At 45.9% G+C, this 18,852-nt stretch overlaps 1 protein-coding gene across 1 annotated transcript; it reads left to right on the top strand.

The window, feature by feature from the left end:
- Nucleotides 1–17,196: 17,196 nt before the first annotated feature.
- LOC112872925 (lysine-rich arabinogalactan protein 19-like) lies at nt 17,197–17,664 on the top strand. Its single transcript, XM_025935960.1, has one exon. It carries the CDS (start codon nt 17,197–17,199, stop codon nt 17,662–17,664), a length of 468 nt encoding a protein of 155 aa, XP_025791745.1.
- The last annotated feature ends 1,188 nt before the right edge of the window (nt 17,665–18,852 follow it).

Raw genomic sequence — 18,852 nt, 5'->3', positions numbered from 1 at the left:
TATTGATCTTGTATTCATCGAAATAATGGCGCAGCTTTCTTGATGCGATTAGAATTGCATATAAAAGCTTCTGGACGGCCGGGTACCGTACCTTGGATTCGGAGAGTACCTCGCTGACGAAGCAGACAAGCCTCTGCACTCCGAATGCATGGCCTTCCTCGCCTCACTCGACTACAATAGCACTGCTGACAACATGAGTTGTTGCCGCAATGTAAAGTAGCAGATCTTCCCCCGGCAATGGTGCTGTAAGGATCGGAGGAGACGGAAGGTGATGTTTCAAATCTTGCAGAGCCCGCTCATCCTCCTCCGTCCATTGGAACTTATCTTGGCGTTTCAGGAGCTTGAAGAAAGGTAGTCCTATCTCCCTGAGTCGGGAGATGAACCTGTTCAGGGCTGCCATGCATCCTGTTAGCTTCTGCACATCTTTGATTGTGGCCGGAGCCTCCATATCAGTGATGGCCGTGATCTTCATAGGATTGGCTTTAATTACCTGGTTGCTGATGATGAACCCGAGCAATTTCCCTGAAGGTACTCCAAAAACACACTTGGTTGGGTTGAGCTTCCACCAAAATCTATGCAGGCTGCTGAACGTTTCTTCCAAATCTGCAATCAAGTCGTCGGAATCCCTGGTCTTGATGACCACATCATCCACGTAGGCCTCAATATTCCGATGCAGCTGATCAGCAAAACACATCTGGATCGCGCGTTGATAGGTTGCCCCTGCGTTTTTCAACCCGAAGGACATAGTTTTGTAAGCGTATGTCCCATACGGGGTGATGAACGCGGTCTTGATTTGGTCGTCCTCCTTGAGCGCAATTTGGTGATAACCTGAATAACAATCAAGGAAACAAAGCAAAACGCAGCCTACCATTGAGTCGACGACTTGATCAATGCGCGGCAGCCCAAAGTGATCCTTCGGGCAATACTTGTTGAGATTGGTGTAATCAACACACATCCTCCATTCATTATTCTTCTTTTGTACAAGGACGGGATTAGCTACCCACTCTGGATGGATTACTTCTTTAATGAATCCAACCGTGAGGAGTTTAGCTATTTCCCGTTTGATGGCTTCACGCTTATCATGGGCAAACCTTCGCAGGCGTTGCTTTTTGGGCATGGCCTGTGGGTGTACATTCAAGCTATGCTCGATCAGCTCCCTGGGCACTCCTGGCATGTCCGCTAGTTTCCACGCGAATATGTCTCGATTAGTCCGAAGGAAGCTGACGAGCACGAGTTCCTATTTTTCTCCTAAGCCCACGCTGATGACGGCGGTCTTAGATGAGTCGCCCTGCTGGAGCTAGATCGTCTTGAGGGCCACGTCGTCAGTCGACTGGATGTTCAACTTGCTGGCCTTTCTCGAGGGGATCTCCAGCCCGGACTGAGAGAGCTGCTGCGCAGCCGCGAGTACTTCACCGGAAGCATCTGGCACACGAGTAGTCAAAGCATACTGGATCGCCTCCTGATTGCAGTCATAGGACTTCTTCAAGTCGCCACGGAGAGTAAGTACTCCACTTAGTCCTGGCATCTTGAGAAGCAGATAAATGTAATGTGGCACTGCCATAAACTTGGCGAGTGCCGGAGGACCCAAAATTGCATGATAAGAAGATTCAAAGTTGGCCACTTCGAATTTGATGAACTCAATGCGGTAGTTCTCCCTCGTGCCGAAGGTAACTGGGAGAACTATCGTACCAAGTGGGTGTGCCACGTTACCTGGAACGATGCCGTAGAAAGGAGACTTGCTCAGAACCAGCATGTCCTTGAAGTCTAGGCCCATCTTCCTCAGAGTGCTGGCGAAGATGAGGTTGAGACCGCTCCCACCATCAATGAGCACCTTGGTGAGCCTGACCTCTGCCACCACAGGATCCAGGACCAGGGGGAACTTGCCTGGCTCCGAGAAGCTCATCTACTGATCGTCATGGGAGAACGAGATGGGGACCTCCAACCAACGGAGTGGTCGTGGTGCCGCCGGCTCAACGGACATGATCTCCCGAAGAAACAGCTTCTGGTCCCGCCTGGAGCTGAAATCCCCATCTTCCCCGAAGATGACGTTGACGGTCTTCGAAGCGTCCTGGAACTTCGGGTTGCGCCCTTGGTCCTCTTGGTCATCGTCCTTGGGTTCTTTGTCCGCAGGCTTCTTGTTCTTCTTACCGCCACCGGAGTTGCTGAACGTCCTCCGGAGGTGGTAGCAGTTGATGGCCGCGTGATTGGCACTTGGATGCCATAGGCACTTCTTCTGCAGGAGCTTCTTGAACTCCTCCTACGCCGTCGACTTCTTGCCCCGCGAGGGATGATCCACAGCCGTGATGAGATCATCTGGCTTGCGCTTTCGGGGTGGACCCGAGTAGTCCCGCTGGCCTTTATCGTTACGGTTGTCATTTGGGCGCCTGAGATTGCTGACTTGGCGCCGCGGGAACCGCTCCCGCATCTTCTCCTCCTGTTCGGATCAATCGTGCATCATATCATGAAGGCCCGCAATAGTCTTTGGCCTGTTCCGCCTGAAATCCCTGTAGATGCCTGGGTCGATGATGCCGTTGTAGAAGCAATCGATGATGTCATCCTCCGAGATGTTCGTGATGGTGGTGCGGACGTCGAAGAAGCGATGTGTGTAGGACCGCAGGAGCTCGTTTTGTTCCTGTTTACACTGAGCAAGATCGTGACGAGTACCTGCGCAAGCGATCGCTCCCTGGAAGGTGTCGATGAAGACCTTCTTGAGTCGCTCCCCGGAGTCGATGGAGTTGTTGCTGAGGCTCTCCAGCCACGTGAGCGGCGCAGGGTCCAAAGCTATTGGGAAGTAGACGACCTTGGTGATGTTGGAGCCACCTGCGACCTCAATGGCCGTGGAGTAGCAACGTAACCACTGCTGAGGAGCCTGCTTGCCGTCGTACTTGGTGATGCCGATCAGCTTGAAGCCCTCAGGGTACTTGTAGCTGCTGAACCGCGCAGAAAAAGCTAGGAAGCGGTCGCTGCAGTCAGTACCTTCGGTTTTGACTTCTTCGCGAACCTTGCGCCTGGAGTCGATCACGAACCGCGCGTTGCGGCCTTCATTAATATGCTAGCGCAGGTCTTCTGGCGGAGACTGATGATTGGCCTGTTGTGGGTTACCCCCTGGAAGTGGCTGCTGCCTCCTACCAGGGGCCTGGCTCCCGCGAGCGTTGTTGTTGTTGTGGCTGGGCTGAGGTCGAGGGTGTCCGCCAGCCGTTTGGCTGTGAGCCTGGCTCTAACTCTCACCCACGCACTCCTCCCTGATGGTAGACGCCGAGTTTTGCTGATGCAACTGGATCCAAGCCCGCTGCGTGTAAAGAAGCACCTGACGAACACTTGGATCATTACTGCGCTTGAGTATTGCCGTGACCCTGGCGATGTTGGCCACCGGAGTCCTGAAGCCCCGCTCGCTCACGGCGGCGAACTCAGGGTCAAGCTCGCGATGCATAGATCGCCTGCGCTCGTTAACCCTCCTCCACCGGATTGTGCGAGCTCTATTCGTGGCCCTCCGCGCCTCACGATTGGCATCGTTCTCGTCGCCAGCGTTGGCTGTGACCTCATCTTCAGATACAGCGTCGAATTTGACGATGGGGAAGATGCCATCATCCTCTCCTTCTTCCACCATCAGTACCTGGCAAGACTCGAGCTCATCAGAGCTTGCATCGACTAGTTCAGTCGACTCCTCTGCCACGGTAGCCAACGGCCTGCCCTCCTGGAAAGGCAAAGGTTCAAGGTGGGCCATAAGTCGACCCTCAGCCTCGAGTAGATCAGAGAGCTCCACGCCCCTCCAATGTACGAAGTGCCCCTCCGGTGTGGAGGTGATCATCAGATCACTGGCGCCAAAACAACCTGAAGCCCCCCGACATGCGGTGGCTTCGAGCCTTCCAAACTGGAGCAAAGAGTCCAGGTCCTTCTCTAACGCAGAGAGGGACCTGGAGACGTCGGCCTCCCGAAGATCAGTGGACGGATCGCGTGAACCGAGTCGGGATCAGCTACGCGAATCCTTAGATTGGAATGATTCCAACCCAAGGGAAGTTACCGCAGCGCTGGATGAAGTCGAACCGAGAGCTGACTTCATCTTGATCCTTGCTACGGATGCATGGATCGGCAAGTCGTCGAGATCATCGATGAACTTGTCGAGGTTGCTGCGAAGATCCGCCATGGGAATCTTTGGCTTCATGTCAACGAGGAATTGCCAAAAATTTCCCACACCATCTGCGATGCAGACCCACGAGCCAAAAACAAATGTCGTGCCCTGAGAGGGAACTGACCTGGAGAATCGGAAAGTTGCCATCGAGCTCGCCGGTGGATCTTCGACGCGCTCCCCTACCTGGCGCGCCAGCTGTTGGTGTTTTACCGGCTGCCCACCATGGGATATACCCAAGGTGGTAAGTTTTGGGTGAGGAGACGCCGAGATCAGGAACTCGAAGGTGCAAGGAACACAAAACTTAGACAGGTTCGGGCCGCAAGATGCATAATACTCTACGTCCTGTATGGTGGTTTGTATTGCCTTTAGTGTAGAATGATCTAGAGATCTTGTTTTGAGAGGGGTCTCTGCCCTCCCTTATATATCCTTGAGGTCAGGGTTACAAAGATACTAACCAACACCAGCTAAGGAATCGTACCAGAACATGTCTCGGGTAGATTCCTTCTGTATCGGTTAGCTCTATCTCCTACTTAAATGGGATAAATAAGAGATAAACGAGATAAATAGGAGATAAGACAGACTTAATCTCTTAAACCTCTTTAAACTACACTATGTAAACAGTCCCGTGGCCCCGGGTCTAACAGTGATCGGGGATTTGGCGAGAGCCTTGGTGGCGAGTCAAGAAGAGTTCTGGAAGAGATTCGGTGACTGGGAACCAATACTCTTAGTTAGTGCTTCAACAACATGGACTAAGGGTCGCTTTGTGCCTACCGATACCACGTGATAAATCTTCGTGTCGAGAGTTTGCTTCCCCTCATCCTCTTCCTTTAAGCTTTCGCATTTTTTATTGCAATCTTATGTGCCTTTACACTCTTAGTGTAGTACCTTGCTAGAATTGGCTATAAGTTGAAAAACTCTTTAGGATGAGATTCTCACACTAGTTGAACCCTAGTTGCACATCTATATAATATGTTTTAGCTTATGTTTTGTGCTAACTAGTTTGAGCCATAGGTTAAGGTTTTAGAATTGCCTAATTCACCCCTCCCTCTCTTAGGCTACGAGCACCGATTCCTTTCACCACTAGAGTTGCTCTTCACCACTCTGGCGAGGTGAGCACAAGAACCTCTCACAAACCAAACCGGGGCACCTTCACCATTTTATTGAAGGGCTCAACGGTTTCACCTTCTCCAAGCCGTCTAGGAGGCGGCAACCCCAAAGAGTAACAAGTCAATGACGCTTGCTTAAAGACTCCCTAGTGCCACAAAGCTCAAACTCTTGATGCAATGCACTAGGATGCTCTCACACTCTCAAGAATGCAACAACCAAGCAAAGTGAGTGAGAGAGAGAGAGAGAGGAGGGAGCAGGCTCTATTTTGTCAAGGAAGCTTTCAAATGTGCCAAGAGTTCTCACCCACGGCCGGGCATGAGGTATATATAGTCACCCTCTTGGAATCTAGCAGTTATACTCAAAACACGTCGAAATAGAGTTATTGCGGACTGTCCGCCTCACAAAAACTGGACTATCCGCCATTCAAACCCAACGGCTAGAAGTGCAATAAATGCATGGTAGAGATGACCATTAGAGCCATGGCAGACCGTCCGCTCCCCACTAGCGAACCGTCCGCCGTTCAACTTGAAAAACCCATCTTGAATAGAGGATTGTCTCTATGTTGTTGGCGGACGGTCCGCCCATCTGGGTCGGACTGTCTGCCGTCCACCAAGTTCGGACACTAGGGACTTGACCGATTAATTCGGTCCTACCATGAACATTACCATCGAACCAATCGGTGTTAGTTGGCGGACCGTCCGCTCCCCCTCGGTGGACTGTCCACCGTTCATCTTTTGAGGTTCACCAGAAACTCAAGTTCATGTCCAAAACCTGCTGTGTAGATAGCGGACCGTCCGCCCATCTGGACCGACCGTCCGCCTGAGCGAGTCAGCACACTTTTTGAACTTTACTCTTTGCCATTTTTCAAACGAAGTTAACCCTCATGCATGCAATGTAATTGTTTGAGCAAAATGACACTATAGAACCGTCAAGCAAAGACGCAATGACCCCTCTTGATAGTATTGCTATTTATCCTATTAATCCAGTCATTTCTCATCTGCTAATCACCTTATGACCGGCAAAAATAGAAAAACCCTATCATATACCTTTGCCTTGAGCATATCCCTTCAACATCACTTCAAGTTACTTCGTGACATCAACGATTTGGCTTCTTTGGATCTTCAAAATCGGGGGGTTGTTCAACATACACTAGTTCACTAATTCTACCATTTAAGAAAGTACTTTTTACATCCATTTTATAAAGTTTTACATTGTGTGAGCATGCATAAGCTAACAAGATTCTTATTGTCTCAACTCTAGCTATGGGAGCAAAGGTTTCACCCAAATCCAAACCTTCGACTTGAGTGAAGCCTTGTGCCACCAATCTTGCCTTGTTCCTCACAACAATTCCATCTTCATTTTGCTTGTTTCTGAAGACCCATTTTGTACCGGTAACATTATAATTCTTGGGTCTTGGCACTAGTTCCCAAACTTCATTTTGGATGAAATTGTTCAATTCTTCATGCATGGCATTCACCCAATCCGGATCTCTTAGTGCTTCATCTACATGGTTAGGCTCAAGAGAAGATACAAAAGAATAATGTTCACAAAATAAAGCAACATGAGATTGAGTTTGAACACCCTTACTACTCATGATTTGATCCACAGGGTAATCTTTTGCAATGTCATGATGAATTCTTGGTTGAACAACGGGCTCTTGAGTTGATGTAGATGGTGAAGTAGAAGAGTCCAGTTGATCTTGAACTTGAGAATTATCATCATGACTTTCTTGCTCAATTGGTTGACCTTGATTATTTGAAGTTGAGGTGGAAGGATTCACCAAAATAGAAGTAGATGGATCATCTTCTTCCTCATCTTCTTCTCTTGGTCTAACATCACCAATTGACATATTTTTGACTGCATTTCTCAAACCAACACTTCTCACATCATCTAGATTTTCTTGCTCTTCATGTGACTCATTCATCTCATCAAACCCAACATCACATGTTTCTTCAACGGCAAAAATGGATTTTTTTATAAACTTGATAAGCCTTGCTACAAGATGAATACCAAAGAAATCCCTCATCACACTTGCTTTGGAATTTTGATAACCAAGTTTCCTTCTTAAGAATATAGCATTTACAACCAAACTCCCAAAAGTATGAGATATTTGGCTTTCTTCCAATCAGCAGCTCATATGGAGTTTTGTTGAAGAATCTATAACAATAAAGCCTGTTTGAAGCATGACAAGCAGTGTTAATTGCCTCAGTCCAAAAACTATCTGAGACATTATATTCCGAGAGTATTGATCTAGCCATATCAATCAAAATCCATATCAACAAGACCATTTTGCTCCGATGTATGCTTGGATGAAAACTCGTGCTTCATCCCCTTCTCATCACATAACTCTTCAACTCTTGTATTTTTGAACTCACTTCCATTGTCACTTCTCACTTTCTTCACTTTGAGATTAAATACATTTTCATCCCTTGTCAAGAATTTCTTGAAAATATCATATGTGTCGGCTTTATCATGAAGGAAGAAAACCTAAGTGTATCTTGAGTAGCTATCCACTATCACAAGACAATAACAATTTCCTCCAATGCTTCTATATGTTGTTGGACCAAATAAATCCATATGCAATAATTCCAATGGTCTTGATGTTAACATAACACTTTTGGAGGGATGTGAGCTAGCAACTTGTTTTCTAGCTTGACAAGCACAACATAATTTATCTTTCTCAAACTTCACATCTTTCAACCCAACAACTAAATCATATTTCAAGAGCCAGTTGAGTTGTCTCATACCAACATGAGCAAGCCTTCTATGCCATAACCAACCCATAGATGATTTTGAGAATAAGCAAGTAGTTAAAAGTTGGCATTGTTAGAAGAGAAATCCATAAGATATAGGCTCTCATATCTAAAACCATTGAATATGCAATCAGTTCCATTCAAACTAGTAACTTCAACACCATTACTAGTAAAAGTGCACTTGTAACCGTGATCACAAAGTTGAGCAACCGGTAAAAGGTTGAAATTGATAGAATCAACTAGCAACATATTTGAGGGTGAGTGATCATTTGAGATAGAAGTTTTACCCAATCCTTTCACTTCACCCTTGCCATTGTCACCAAAGGTGATATTGCTATAACCAATAGCTTTATCATCAAGTGAGGAAAACATATTTGAATCACTAGTCATATGTTGAGTGCACCCACTATCAAGCACCCAATATCTTCCTCCGGCCTTGTATGTTAGTAACCAAGACTTTACGAGATTAGTTCTTTTTAGGTACCCAAACTTTCTTGGGTCCTTGAATGTTAGTAACCAAGACTTTAGGCATCCAAATGACATTCTTTTTAGCATCATCTATAGATATTCCAATAAATTTTACACAAACATTACCACTAGAATTTTTCATAAGAACATAACAAGAGTCAAAGGATATAGCTTTCTTGTTTGTGCAGTTTTTCTCATCATGACCAACTTTCTTGCATTTTGCACAAAAGGGTCGGCCTTCACTCTTCACAAAAGTGGTTTTTGTTGAAACAAATGCTTTATTCCATTTCTTGGGAATATACCCAAAGCCTTGTCGGTTCAAAGTGAATTTTTGATTTGTCCAACAATGATTAAATTTAGCTCTACTATCATAGCATTTTGTCAAACCATTTGTCAAGCATACAACCTCTTTCTTCAACAATTCATTCTCCACAAGAAGTGATTTATCACAAGAAGATTCATCACTTAAGCAAGATAAATCACTAGGGCTACAAGATGGGTTAGTGGAAGTGGAAGCACAACATTTTTCAAAACTTAAATCACAACCAACACCCACACTCAATTTTGCTTTGTTTTCATGAGCAAGTAGGGTGTTGTGAGCTTCCTTAAGCTTCTCATGAGTTTCTTTTAGATTCTCATGAGAGGTCTTTAGCTCCCCATAGGATGCTTGAAGAGAATCGAATTTCAACTTCAAGTCCCTCAACTTTGCCTTTTCTTTGCTCATGAACTCATCAGCATCATTAAGCATGTCAAGAAGATCATCATATGAAAGTTCATATAGTTCACCATCTTATAATACCTTTGCACCATCTTTTTCTATAAGATAAAATGGTGTGGAGAAGAGTGAAGGAGCCTCATTGATGGCAATTCCAGCAACTCCCTTGGATGGCTTGTCATCATCATCATCATCATCATCATCATTGGAATTGGAACTTGCATCGGAATCCCACTCAACATAGTAAGCTTGGCCATTTCTTTTTTTCTTGAGAAATTTCTTCTTCTTATCATCATCTTTCTTATCTTTATTGTTCTTGTCATCTTTCTTGTTTGGACAATTGATGATGATATGATCCAATTCACCACATTCAAAGCATTTTTTGTTACCAAAAGGATTCTTCTTTGATGATTGCCCTTTCTTGCCATAATTCTTTTTCTTCATAAATCTTCTAAATCTTCTCACAAAAGAGAGCCATTTCTTCATCCGACTCATCCCCATTGCAATCATCATCACTATCTTCTTTTGAACCTTGTGCCTCGAAAGCCACATTCTTTTTCTTCTCATCATTGGCTGCACCATGAACTTCATCTTGTGACTTCTTGAACATATCATGAGTGAGTACCTCTTCCAAAATTTCAGTGGGAGTAGTAGCCTTCAAGTTTGACCTCACAAACAAAGTCACAATGGTGTCATATCTCTCCGGAAGGGACCTAAGAAATTTGTGAGAGAAATCCACATCCGGCACCTCAAAAACAAGACCCTTGAGCTCATTGACAATTTCATTCAACCGGTTGAACATCTCGCGCACACTTTCATCCTTCTTCATAGAAAATTCACTAAATTTTCCTTTGGGCACATACATTTTTGCTTCTTTCACGGTTGATGTACCCTCATGAATTTCCATAAGTTTCTTCCATATTTCATTTGCGGTCTTGAGATTATTGACCCGGTTGAACTCACTCAGATCAAGAGAACTATATAAGACATTCATTGCTTGATCATTGAGTAGTTCATTTTCTTCATCACAAGGTGTCAAACTTTTATCATCTAGAATAACAAATCCATCATTCACAATTATCCATATCTTTCTACTCATGGCCTTGAGATGAACTGTCATTCTAATCTTCCAATAATCGTAATTATTCCCATCAAAGAACGGTGACTTCCCAACATGAATACCATTGTCACTAGTCATTATCCTTACTCCGAGATGATTAAATCCTTACTAAAATGGAGTCCTTGGCTCTAATACCACTTGTAGTATCAAGGATACCGACTAGAGGGGGTGAATAGGCAGTTTTAACTAAAATCACAAACACTAGGCAAATTTAATTAGTAACACAAGAGAGCCCCTATTTCTACTAACTCCTATCACTAGTAGGGTTTTGCAACCTAGGGTGACAAGTAGCCATTCAAACTCTAGTATGATAAAGTGCTCAAAGTAAATTGTAAGAATTAAATGAGCAAAGAAATAACCTGGCACGAGATAAGAATTTTTTTCGTGGTGTCGATGACTTGCCGGTCACCCCTAATCCATGTTGAGGTGGATCCAAAGCTTCAACTGTTCCTCTATCAAGAACTCTTCTTAATCTTGAGCTGGCTTGAATCAATGAACCTCTCCAAACCTCGATTCCACTAGAGTTGCTCTTCACCACTCCAGCGAGGTGATCACAAGAACATCTCACAAACCAAACCGGGGCACCTTCACAATCTTCTTGAAGGGCTCGACGTTTTCACCTTCTCCAAGCCGTCTAGGAGGTGCAACCCCCAAGAGTAACAAGTTGATGACACTTGCTTGAAGACTTCCTAGTGCCACAAAGCTCAAACTCTTGATGCAATGCACTAGTATGCTCTCACACTCTCACGAATGCAACAACCAAGCAAAGTGAGTCAGGGAGAGGAGGGAGCTGGCTTTATTATGTCAAGGAAGCTTTCAAATGTACCAAGAGTGCTCACCCACGGCCGAGCATAAAATATATATAGCCACCCCCTTGGAATCAAGCTGTTATACTCAAAACATGTCGAAACAGAGTTATCACGGACTGTCCGCATCAAAAAAGCCGGACTATCCGCTGTCGGTGTTTTTACCGTAGGCCTACCTAGGGATACCCTAAGGTAGGTGATTATTTGGTGAGGGATCGCCGGATCTGGAACTTGAAGATGAACGCAAGGATACAAGACACAAATTTAGACAGGTTTGGGCCGCTAGAGTAGCGTAATACCCTACGTCCTGTTTTGATTGCGCCCTGCGCTTGGGTGTTGAGTTGCCTGTTGGCTGCTCTCTGCGGGTTCTCTGCCTATCTAGGTATCCCTGCCCTCCTTTATATATCCCACGGGATAGGGTTCCTAGTAGGATTACAAGGTAGGATTCCTAGTAGGATTACAAGGTATGAGTCCTAATAGGATTACAGTGGAATCCTAGTACGAATTAGACTTATTTTTCCTCACGGGTAGCTTCCTTGTGGTACCTAGAGGATCTATCCCTGACAAGCCCCTGAGCTCTTTATAGCCGAGTACTGCAGGCATTTCGAGTACTTCTGAAGTAGTCTTTGGCTTCTTCTGAAACTCCATCTTGAAGGTCTTCTTCGAGTACTTCCTTGGTTGCATCGAGGCTATGAGGTGCTCATGCCCCGAATAGCTTCAAGTCTTCTTTTTTATGGGGTGCGATGGAAAATCGCACTCCATATGGAGTAGCCCCCGAGTCTTAGGTTGAATCAAAGAATCAAGCTGAGGGTCAAATTAGTCTTGAAACATCTTTTCTTATCCTTCGAGTACATTCAAAAAATAAATAGTCAATGACACGTATCCTGCAGCCCCCGAGCCTTGAATCCAAAACCCTCAGGTTCGGAAAAAGGATCCAAGAATCGTGGCATTGGTGTTACTCTAAAATCCTGAGAAAAACTCTTCGCCTTCTGCAGAGTGAAATTGAGCTTCCCGCTGGTTTATTTAACCCCGCAATGACTTAGGGTTTCTTCTGCACTCTCAGTCTTCATATGAGTCGTCTTCGAGTAGTTTTGCGGCGTCCAGCCCCCGAGCTTACAAGCCAGGAGAGTCGAAGGAGCCATGTCGAGTAGTGTGCATCGCTCAGCCCCCGAGCCTGGGAACTAGCGGAACTATCATGGTACGCCGTGCTGCCTGGAGGGTTGTTGCCGAAGCTTGATCTGAAAAAAGACAATGCATACATTATGTAGCATAATGCGAAGATACTGAGTAGTACTTAGTAATAATGTGAAGACACCAAAATTTATTCGGTGTAAAAATTGCTGCGTCAAGCTCTTTTTTAGGCCATTTAAATCTCCCGAGTAGTCCACCCTTTACGTTCACCCGGTCCCAGTTTAGCCTTCGCCCATAGCATGTACAAGTCGCTTAGGTCTCTAGCCTTCGCTCATACAGGACGGGTCACTTAGGTCATGACTGGAGACTCAAGGTTTCATGGATTAAGGCATTTGCTACTCGAGTAGATTAGCAACCGTTAAGAGGAGACAACGAGCAGAAAGTAGTCGTCATGCGACAAAGAGGATGCGCAGCGCGCAAAAGTAGTCGACGAAGTGTAGCTCTGGAGGGTTTTAATGCCCATCGAGAGTCGTACACAGATTAGTAGTCGGCGAAGTGTAGCTCTGGAGGGTTTCATGCCCATCGAGAGATGTACACGAATAAATAGTCGGCGAAGTGTAGCTCTGGAGGGTTTCAATGCCCGTCGAGAGACGTACACAGATAGGTAGTCGATCATGGTGTAGCCCCCGAGGGTTTCATGCCCGTCGAGAGGCGTACCCAAAAAGGTAGCCAATTTTGTGAAGAACAAGTTGGAAAAGGTATAAGTCACTTAGCTTGATTCATGGACGAATGTCGACGAAGCCGTGGAGCTCGTTGATGGAGCTGCGACGGTTTGTTGATGAAGCTCAACTAGTCGGAGTCGATTCCGACTAGTTTTCAAGTTGAGATGAGTAGTTGATGTAGTTGTTGCTATGAGGCTCGCCCTCGATGTGGCAGAACCAACCTGAATTATACCGGCTCAAGTACGCAAGTCCACTCCCGAGGGCTCCAACGTGCTTCAAACGGTATAATCCCTTGGCCTGTCGGGTAACATCCCGATAAACCATCGATACACAGGATCAAATAAGGTTACCTCACACGAAGGTGAGTCCAGAGATACAGTCACCATCATATTTTACATCACAGGAAATTATATTACAAGAGTTTCTAAAAGCAGTACGAAGTTCTAAATTTAGAAAAGACATTACAAACTGTTAAAGCTATGGTTTTTAGCAGCGGAAAACATACGCGATGATTTACAGCACGTTGCCAAGATGGATGTCATGCTAAGCCCGAGCACAACATCACTCGATATCATCAACATTGGCTAGGGACGGATCCATTTCCACGGACCAATCATCTGGAAGAGCATAGGGCCAAGGCAAGGGAAGAGTAGGGTCTTCAAAGGCTTTACTTGAAAAACATAAAACTAGCAAGGCTGAGTATATAATACTCAGCAAGGCTTACCCGTTCATGGTATACTTAGCCATGTAACTAAACTTATGAAGGTTTGTAATGGATCCGGGTTCATTTTCAGCTGAAAAGCAACTAATAGTATAACTTACTTTCAAGTTTTAGCTTTCAGTTTCTAGTTGATTATCCATTCTAGGTAAGCACTTATAACTACTCAAGCATGGTAAAATCTTTAACCAAACATCATCTTTGATAACCATAACATTGCTCTTGTTACTCAATGTGGTAAAGGGATCAAGCAGTCTCAACCATCGTGAGAAGCGGACGATTCTGAATTGAATTCAACCTTGCAAGGTAAACCTAACTCACACGCTTGGAACATCTAATGATAGTTCCGAAGCAACCATTTGCCTTTCATTCTGACTCGTGGACAGGTCCACCACAAGCGACTGCAGGACCATACGCACTTCCAAAGTGCAGGACATACGTCTGTAGCGCGACTACAAAACCCGTATTCCTGGTTGCCCTTGCAACACGTATTCCCACACGTCGAACATAAGTAACCAGAAGAAGCAAGACGAGTGGTGGGAGGTATGTCCACTCCTCGGGCCGATTGGTTACTAGGCTTACCGCTTACCATATTTCACGGCATGTGGTTAGTACTTTCAAACGCTTAACCCGCACTACCACACGTTGCGACCTTATCAAGTTCAACAACACAGACGGGGTATCATCTCAACCATGATACCTCACAAAACTCCCGTCCATCATCCTTATAGTGATAACAGGAATGTAAACATTACAACTCCTATATCGCGCGAGTGACAGGAAATCACCCGACTTCTACCGGTCCTATTAGCATAGCAGCTAGTCGGACTTAAGTGCTACTATTCAATACATTGGTTTCTAGGGAAATGCAACTAGGGTTTCAAGCAATTTCTAAGAACTTAATGCATAGAATACGTAAATAGATATAGATTGCAGTGTAAATAAAATAGTGGGTTATGTCCGGGGCTTGCCTTTACTGGTGGGGCTGAAGTCAGTAAAGTTAAGATCTTCCGAACTTTGGTTCGGGGCTTTTGATAAATCCTTGGTGACATTCACTTGGTCTTCAGGAGCATCCTCTGCAGACTCCTGGGAGATCTTGTAGGTACTACTTGCAGAAGTAGTCGTATCTACATGCAATGCAACATTACATTCAAAGTGTGCACATAAAGCTATTTTACCTCACAACAAAGTTGCAATTCAACACTCATTTAACATGCCACTCATATAACAACCAGAAAGATCTGAACTAAACCTAGACAGAGCTATAGGGGAACAACTAATTAGAATCAGCTACTTATTGAGGGTTACAACAGAGCCGATTGGAAACAAGGGGGGTTTAGCTGATTGATGTGCTTAGGTCGTGCCTAACAGAGGCGTGTCTATTGTGTTAGCTTATTGATCTAGGGTTGTGTACTTTGGTCTGTGTAGCCGATTGATAGGTGCACCAGGTTCCTAATTGATTGATGAAAGTATCGATTACTTTGGTAGAAGGATGATTCCTAAAGCAGTTGTCTTAACTGAGATGTGCTTAAGTGTTATTCTAGGTAACTAGGTGTGGTTGTATCGACTCGATTACGTCAGCACAACTATTGAGTGACGTACAGCCGATTGGAGTGTGGTTAAGGGTGTGTGACCGATAGATATATAGCCGATCTCTCAGTCGATAAATCGGCTGATAGAAGTGTGTGGATAAGGATGGGAAAACTAAGGGTTGATCGGCTATAACCGATATGGAAAACAACTAGAATCGGCTTGGATCGGCCGATAGCAAGAATCCTAAGAGTGTGTGCATCTCCGATACATCGACTATGTGCAGTCGATGTAGGACAGAACGAAGGAATTGTATCGGCAGTAGCCGATATTAGAAAGATAACAACTGTATTGGCTAGTCAGCCGATGGTAGAAGCATATCAAAAGAAAGGCATCGGCTGACAGTTGTTACAGAGAAACATCCTAGACTCAAAGGAAACGGATGCTTAGCGGCTGAACTGATAGCCGACGCTGAAGCATAGCCACAGAGATGTATAAGCTAAGCAGTAGATACACACGAACTAACAAGGATCTTTATACGAAGGGAACCTTAAAGAGACTACAATCAAGAAAAGGATAATGTCTTGATGGCAAAGATATGAGCACTCGTGGGAAAGGATTAACTAGATATCACACATCTCTACTTAAGACATACATTCCATGATTTACTTTTCAGCTATATCACAAGCATACAATATAAAGTACAATAAAACATTCATTCCCTAATAGTTAACCTAGACCACAAATCAAAGACTTTCAATTCAAAAGCACAACATAAAACTTTGTAGATTTTGACCTAGGGTTTCAAACAAAACTGATTTTGCATATTTATGAACCTCTTACGAAAATCTATGATATGTAGAAGTTCACTGATTTGAAATAAAGAAAGTTCTAGAAAATTTTACAGAAAACCCCTAGAACTTTCTAAAACATAGCAATCAAGTCCCTGGTCGGGGAAAATAGAGAACAGGAAGATAACGACAATGTTCCGGCAAAGAGGTTTTCGGCATTAGAAAGATTTAAAGAAACAGAGCAAACCTTGGGGTAGCCTTGGTTATGGAGAAGAATAGGCGGAAAGTAAATTTCCACGATGAATATGATTGGCGACGAGAAGTACTCGACGGTGACGAGATTCCGCGAGTGACGAAGAAGTTTGCCGGGAAGGGCTGCAGTGGGTGGAAGATAACCGGAGAGACATTCCTCACGTGATCCGTGGCGACGATAGTCAGCTTTTAATCTGCTCGCGCGTGGCCCGTTGCCTTGCACACGCACACGCCTGCGGAATCGAGCCGAGCCGGCCACTGGCAAAACACTTCAGCTCGCACTCGCGAACGTGCCAGTTCAATTCCGCTCGGACCTCCGCATGGATCAAGAGAGCTCACCGTGCCTGGCTGCACCTAGCTCCTCCGAGCTCGTCGCACCCGGTCACCGCCTCCACTTCGTCGCCTTTCCTTTCGGCTCGTCATGCCATAACCACTTCTCCGCCTTCGAGATGGCCGTGGTCTGCTTGCATTAGAGCCGTGCCTTCCGTTGCCCTTTCCTCGACGGCCTCCGATCAATGCGTTGTACATCACCGCAGTTGGCATCACTTCTCCTGCGGCCAGCATTTCGTCGAACACCTTAACTGCATCCCCGATACGGCCACTCCTGCACCACCAGAGATCACCGTGGCGTAGTCAGGGTCGACGCCACCGCGTTCCAGCATCTCGCGCAGAAGCCTTGCTACGCGCCGCCGGTCCTTGCGCAGGAGCTCGGCGTCGCTCACTCCGGCCTTGCCGCATCGCTCCCACACACGCCCGAACCACGTGCGTCTTGGCCGTGTCACATCTTGCTTACACCGCCTGCGTGCCGCAGCCGCAGCTCCACTCGCACGCGCGCGCCAGTACCGCGAGCCTCAAGCCTGCTCCAGCGCTGCCATGCCAGTCCTCTTCTGCTCGCGCGCCGCCACGCCGCGAGCTTCGCTTCAGCGCCGCCTGGCCCGCGTACCGCTCACGCGTATGCGCCACGCCTCCCGCGCGAGCCGCGTCCACACCCGTGCCTGCGGCCGCCCGCTGCTTGCTTCCATGCGCTCTCCAGCACCTGCCCAAGCCGAGCCGCCGCACACAGCACTTGCTCACGCGCTCCACCCCTCCGTCGGCGCCCTGCTCCTGGGCCCGCCCGAGCCTCCGCTCCAGTGCCTGCTCGCTGCTGCCCGCGTGCCTGGGCTGCCGCCTGAATCCGCCTCTGGGCTCGCACACTCGCGCCGCTTCTGCTTGCTTGTGCCGCCGCTCGGCGCCACCTGCCACGAGTCACCGCGCCAGCCGAGCTACTCCTCGCCCGCTCCGCTCTGCGCGCCTGCGCGCCTCGCACCAGCCAAGCCACCCCCGCGCGCCCAGCAACTGCCGCCCGCTCCCGCTCCTGTGCGCTGCGCGCTCACTCCCACGCGCCCGCACCGTCGTCTCGGGCTCGCCCGGCACCCGCGTTGAGCCGCGCCCATGGCCCGTCAGCACCTCGCGCCAGCATTGCCGCATGGAGGAGGAGAAAGAGAGAGAGATGCTGCCGCCCGTGGTTGGAGAAAGAAGTCAATTGGAAGAAGAACAGAGGGAGAAGGAGGAAGAAAAGAAGCGCTTGGATGATGCTGCCGCCGGTGGGAAAGAAAAAGGATGGGAAACGCCAGGATAAGGAAGAGGAGAGAAGAAGGACAAATGGAATTTCCCAAGGGCTTATACGCAATTTCAAAAAATTGCAGGGACTTGTTTGTAAAGCAAAATTTCCCATTGATTTAAAACCCTAATGAAGAAATGCCCAAAACGAAAGTTGGAGAGTTTTTCAAACTCTACAACATTGCTTTAGGGCCCAAGTTCAAAAACTCAAAACTTACATCTTTACACATTAAGTTTTTGAAGAAAAGTTGAATTTGAATTAGTTTTGTCCCTAAAAGTGTAACTTTATAAAATTCAGGACCTAAATGCAAGCATTTATGACATGTCATGATGACGGGATAGACTCGTCATAATGGTTGGATAGACATGTCATGATGACTTGCACTTTTTACACTTTAGTCCTGAGTAATTTTGAAAGTTACTTTTGTAAATCAAATACTTGCACAAAAGGACTTATACTTTTATAAAATTACATAAACACCCTTATTTTCACCACTTTATCCAAAATTTTTACACACTTTAACACACACATTTCAAATGAAAATTTTGAATAAATATATATTTTTTACATGGAACAAAATAAGAAAAACATGTTTGCAAAACTACCCTTCACTTATTTTGAAATTACCTCCTATCCAAATACATTTGACAAAAACAACCCTAGGTTTTTCTATAATTACAAAAATACCCTTTTTACATGCACTTTGAATTTTCAAAAGCTTCACATAAACATACACAAGCTTTACACTTAACAAACACATATTTCACACTAACAATATATATGTCTAGCATTACAAGTACATGAATTGTCACAGCCTTCCCCCCTAAAAAGAATCTCGTCCCGAGATTTGGACGAAAGACTCTTAATGGGAGAGAAGCAAATCATTCATCAGAAGTGGCAAAAAGCAATCACACCAGAGTAACTTGAAGTTGATGATAAAAGCCGTTGGAGTATAATGAGATAAGTATAATGAAAGCATGGATAGATTGTACATGGATGAGTTTAACGAG

Source organism: Panicum hallii, chromosome 9 (genome assembly GCF_002211085.1).
Source record: "Panicum hallii strain FIL2 chromosome 9, PHallii_v3.1, whole genome shotgun sequence".
Taxonomy (NCBI): domain Eukaryota; kingdom Viridiplantae; phylum Streptophyta; class Magnoliopsida; order Poales; family Poaceae; genus Panicum; species Panicum hallii.
Note: the sequence above shows the minus strand (reverse complement) of the source record. Positions and strands in the feature narration are given on the sequence as shown.

What these genes read in the sequence shown, in the direction of transcription:
- LOC112872925 (XM_025935960.1), top strand. Translation starts at nt 17,197, where the DNA reads ATGCGCCACGCCTCCCGCGCGAGCCGCGTCCACACCCGTGCCTGCGGC.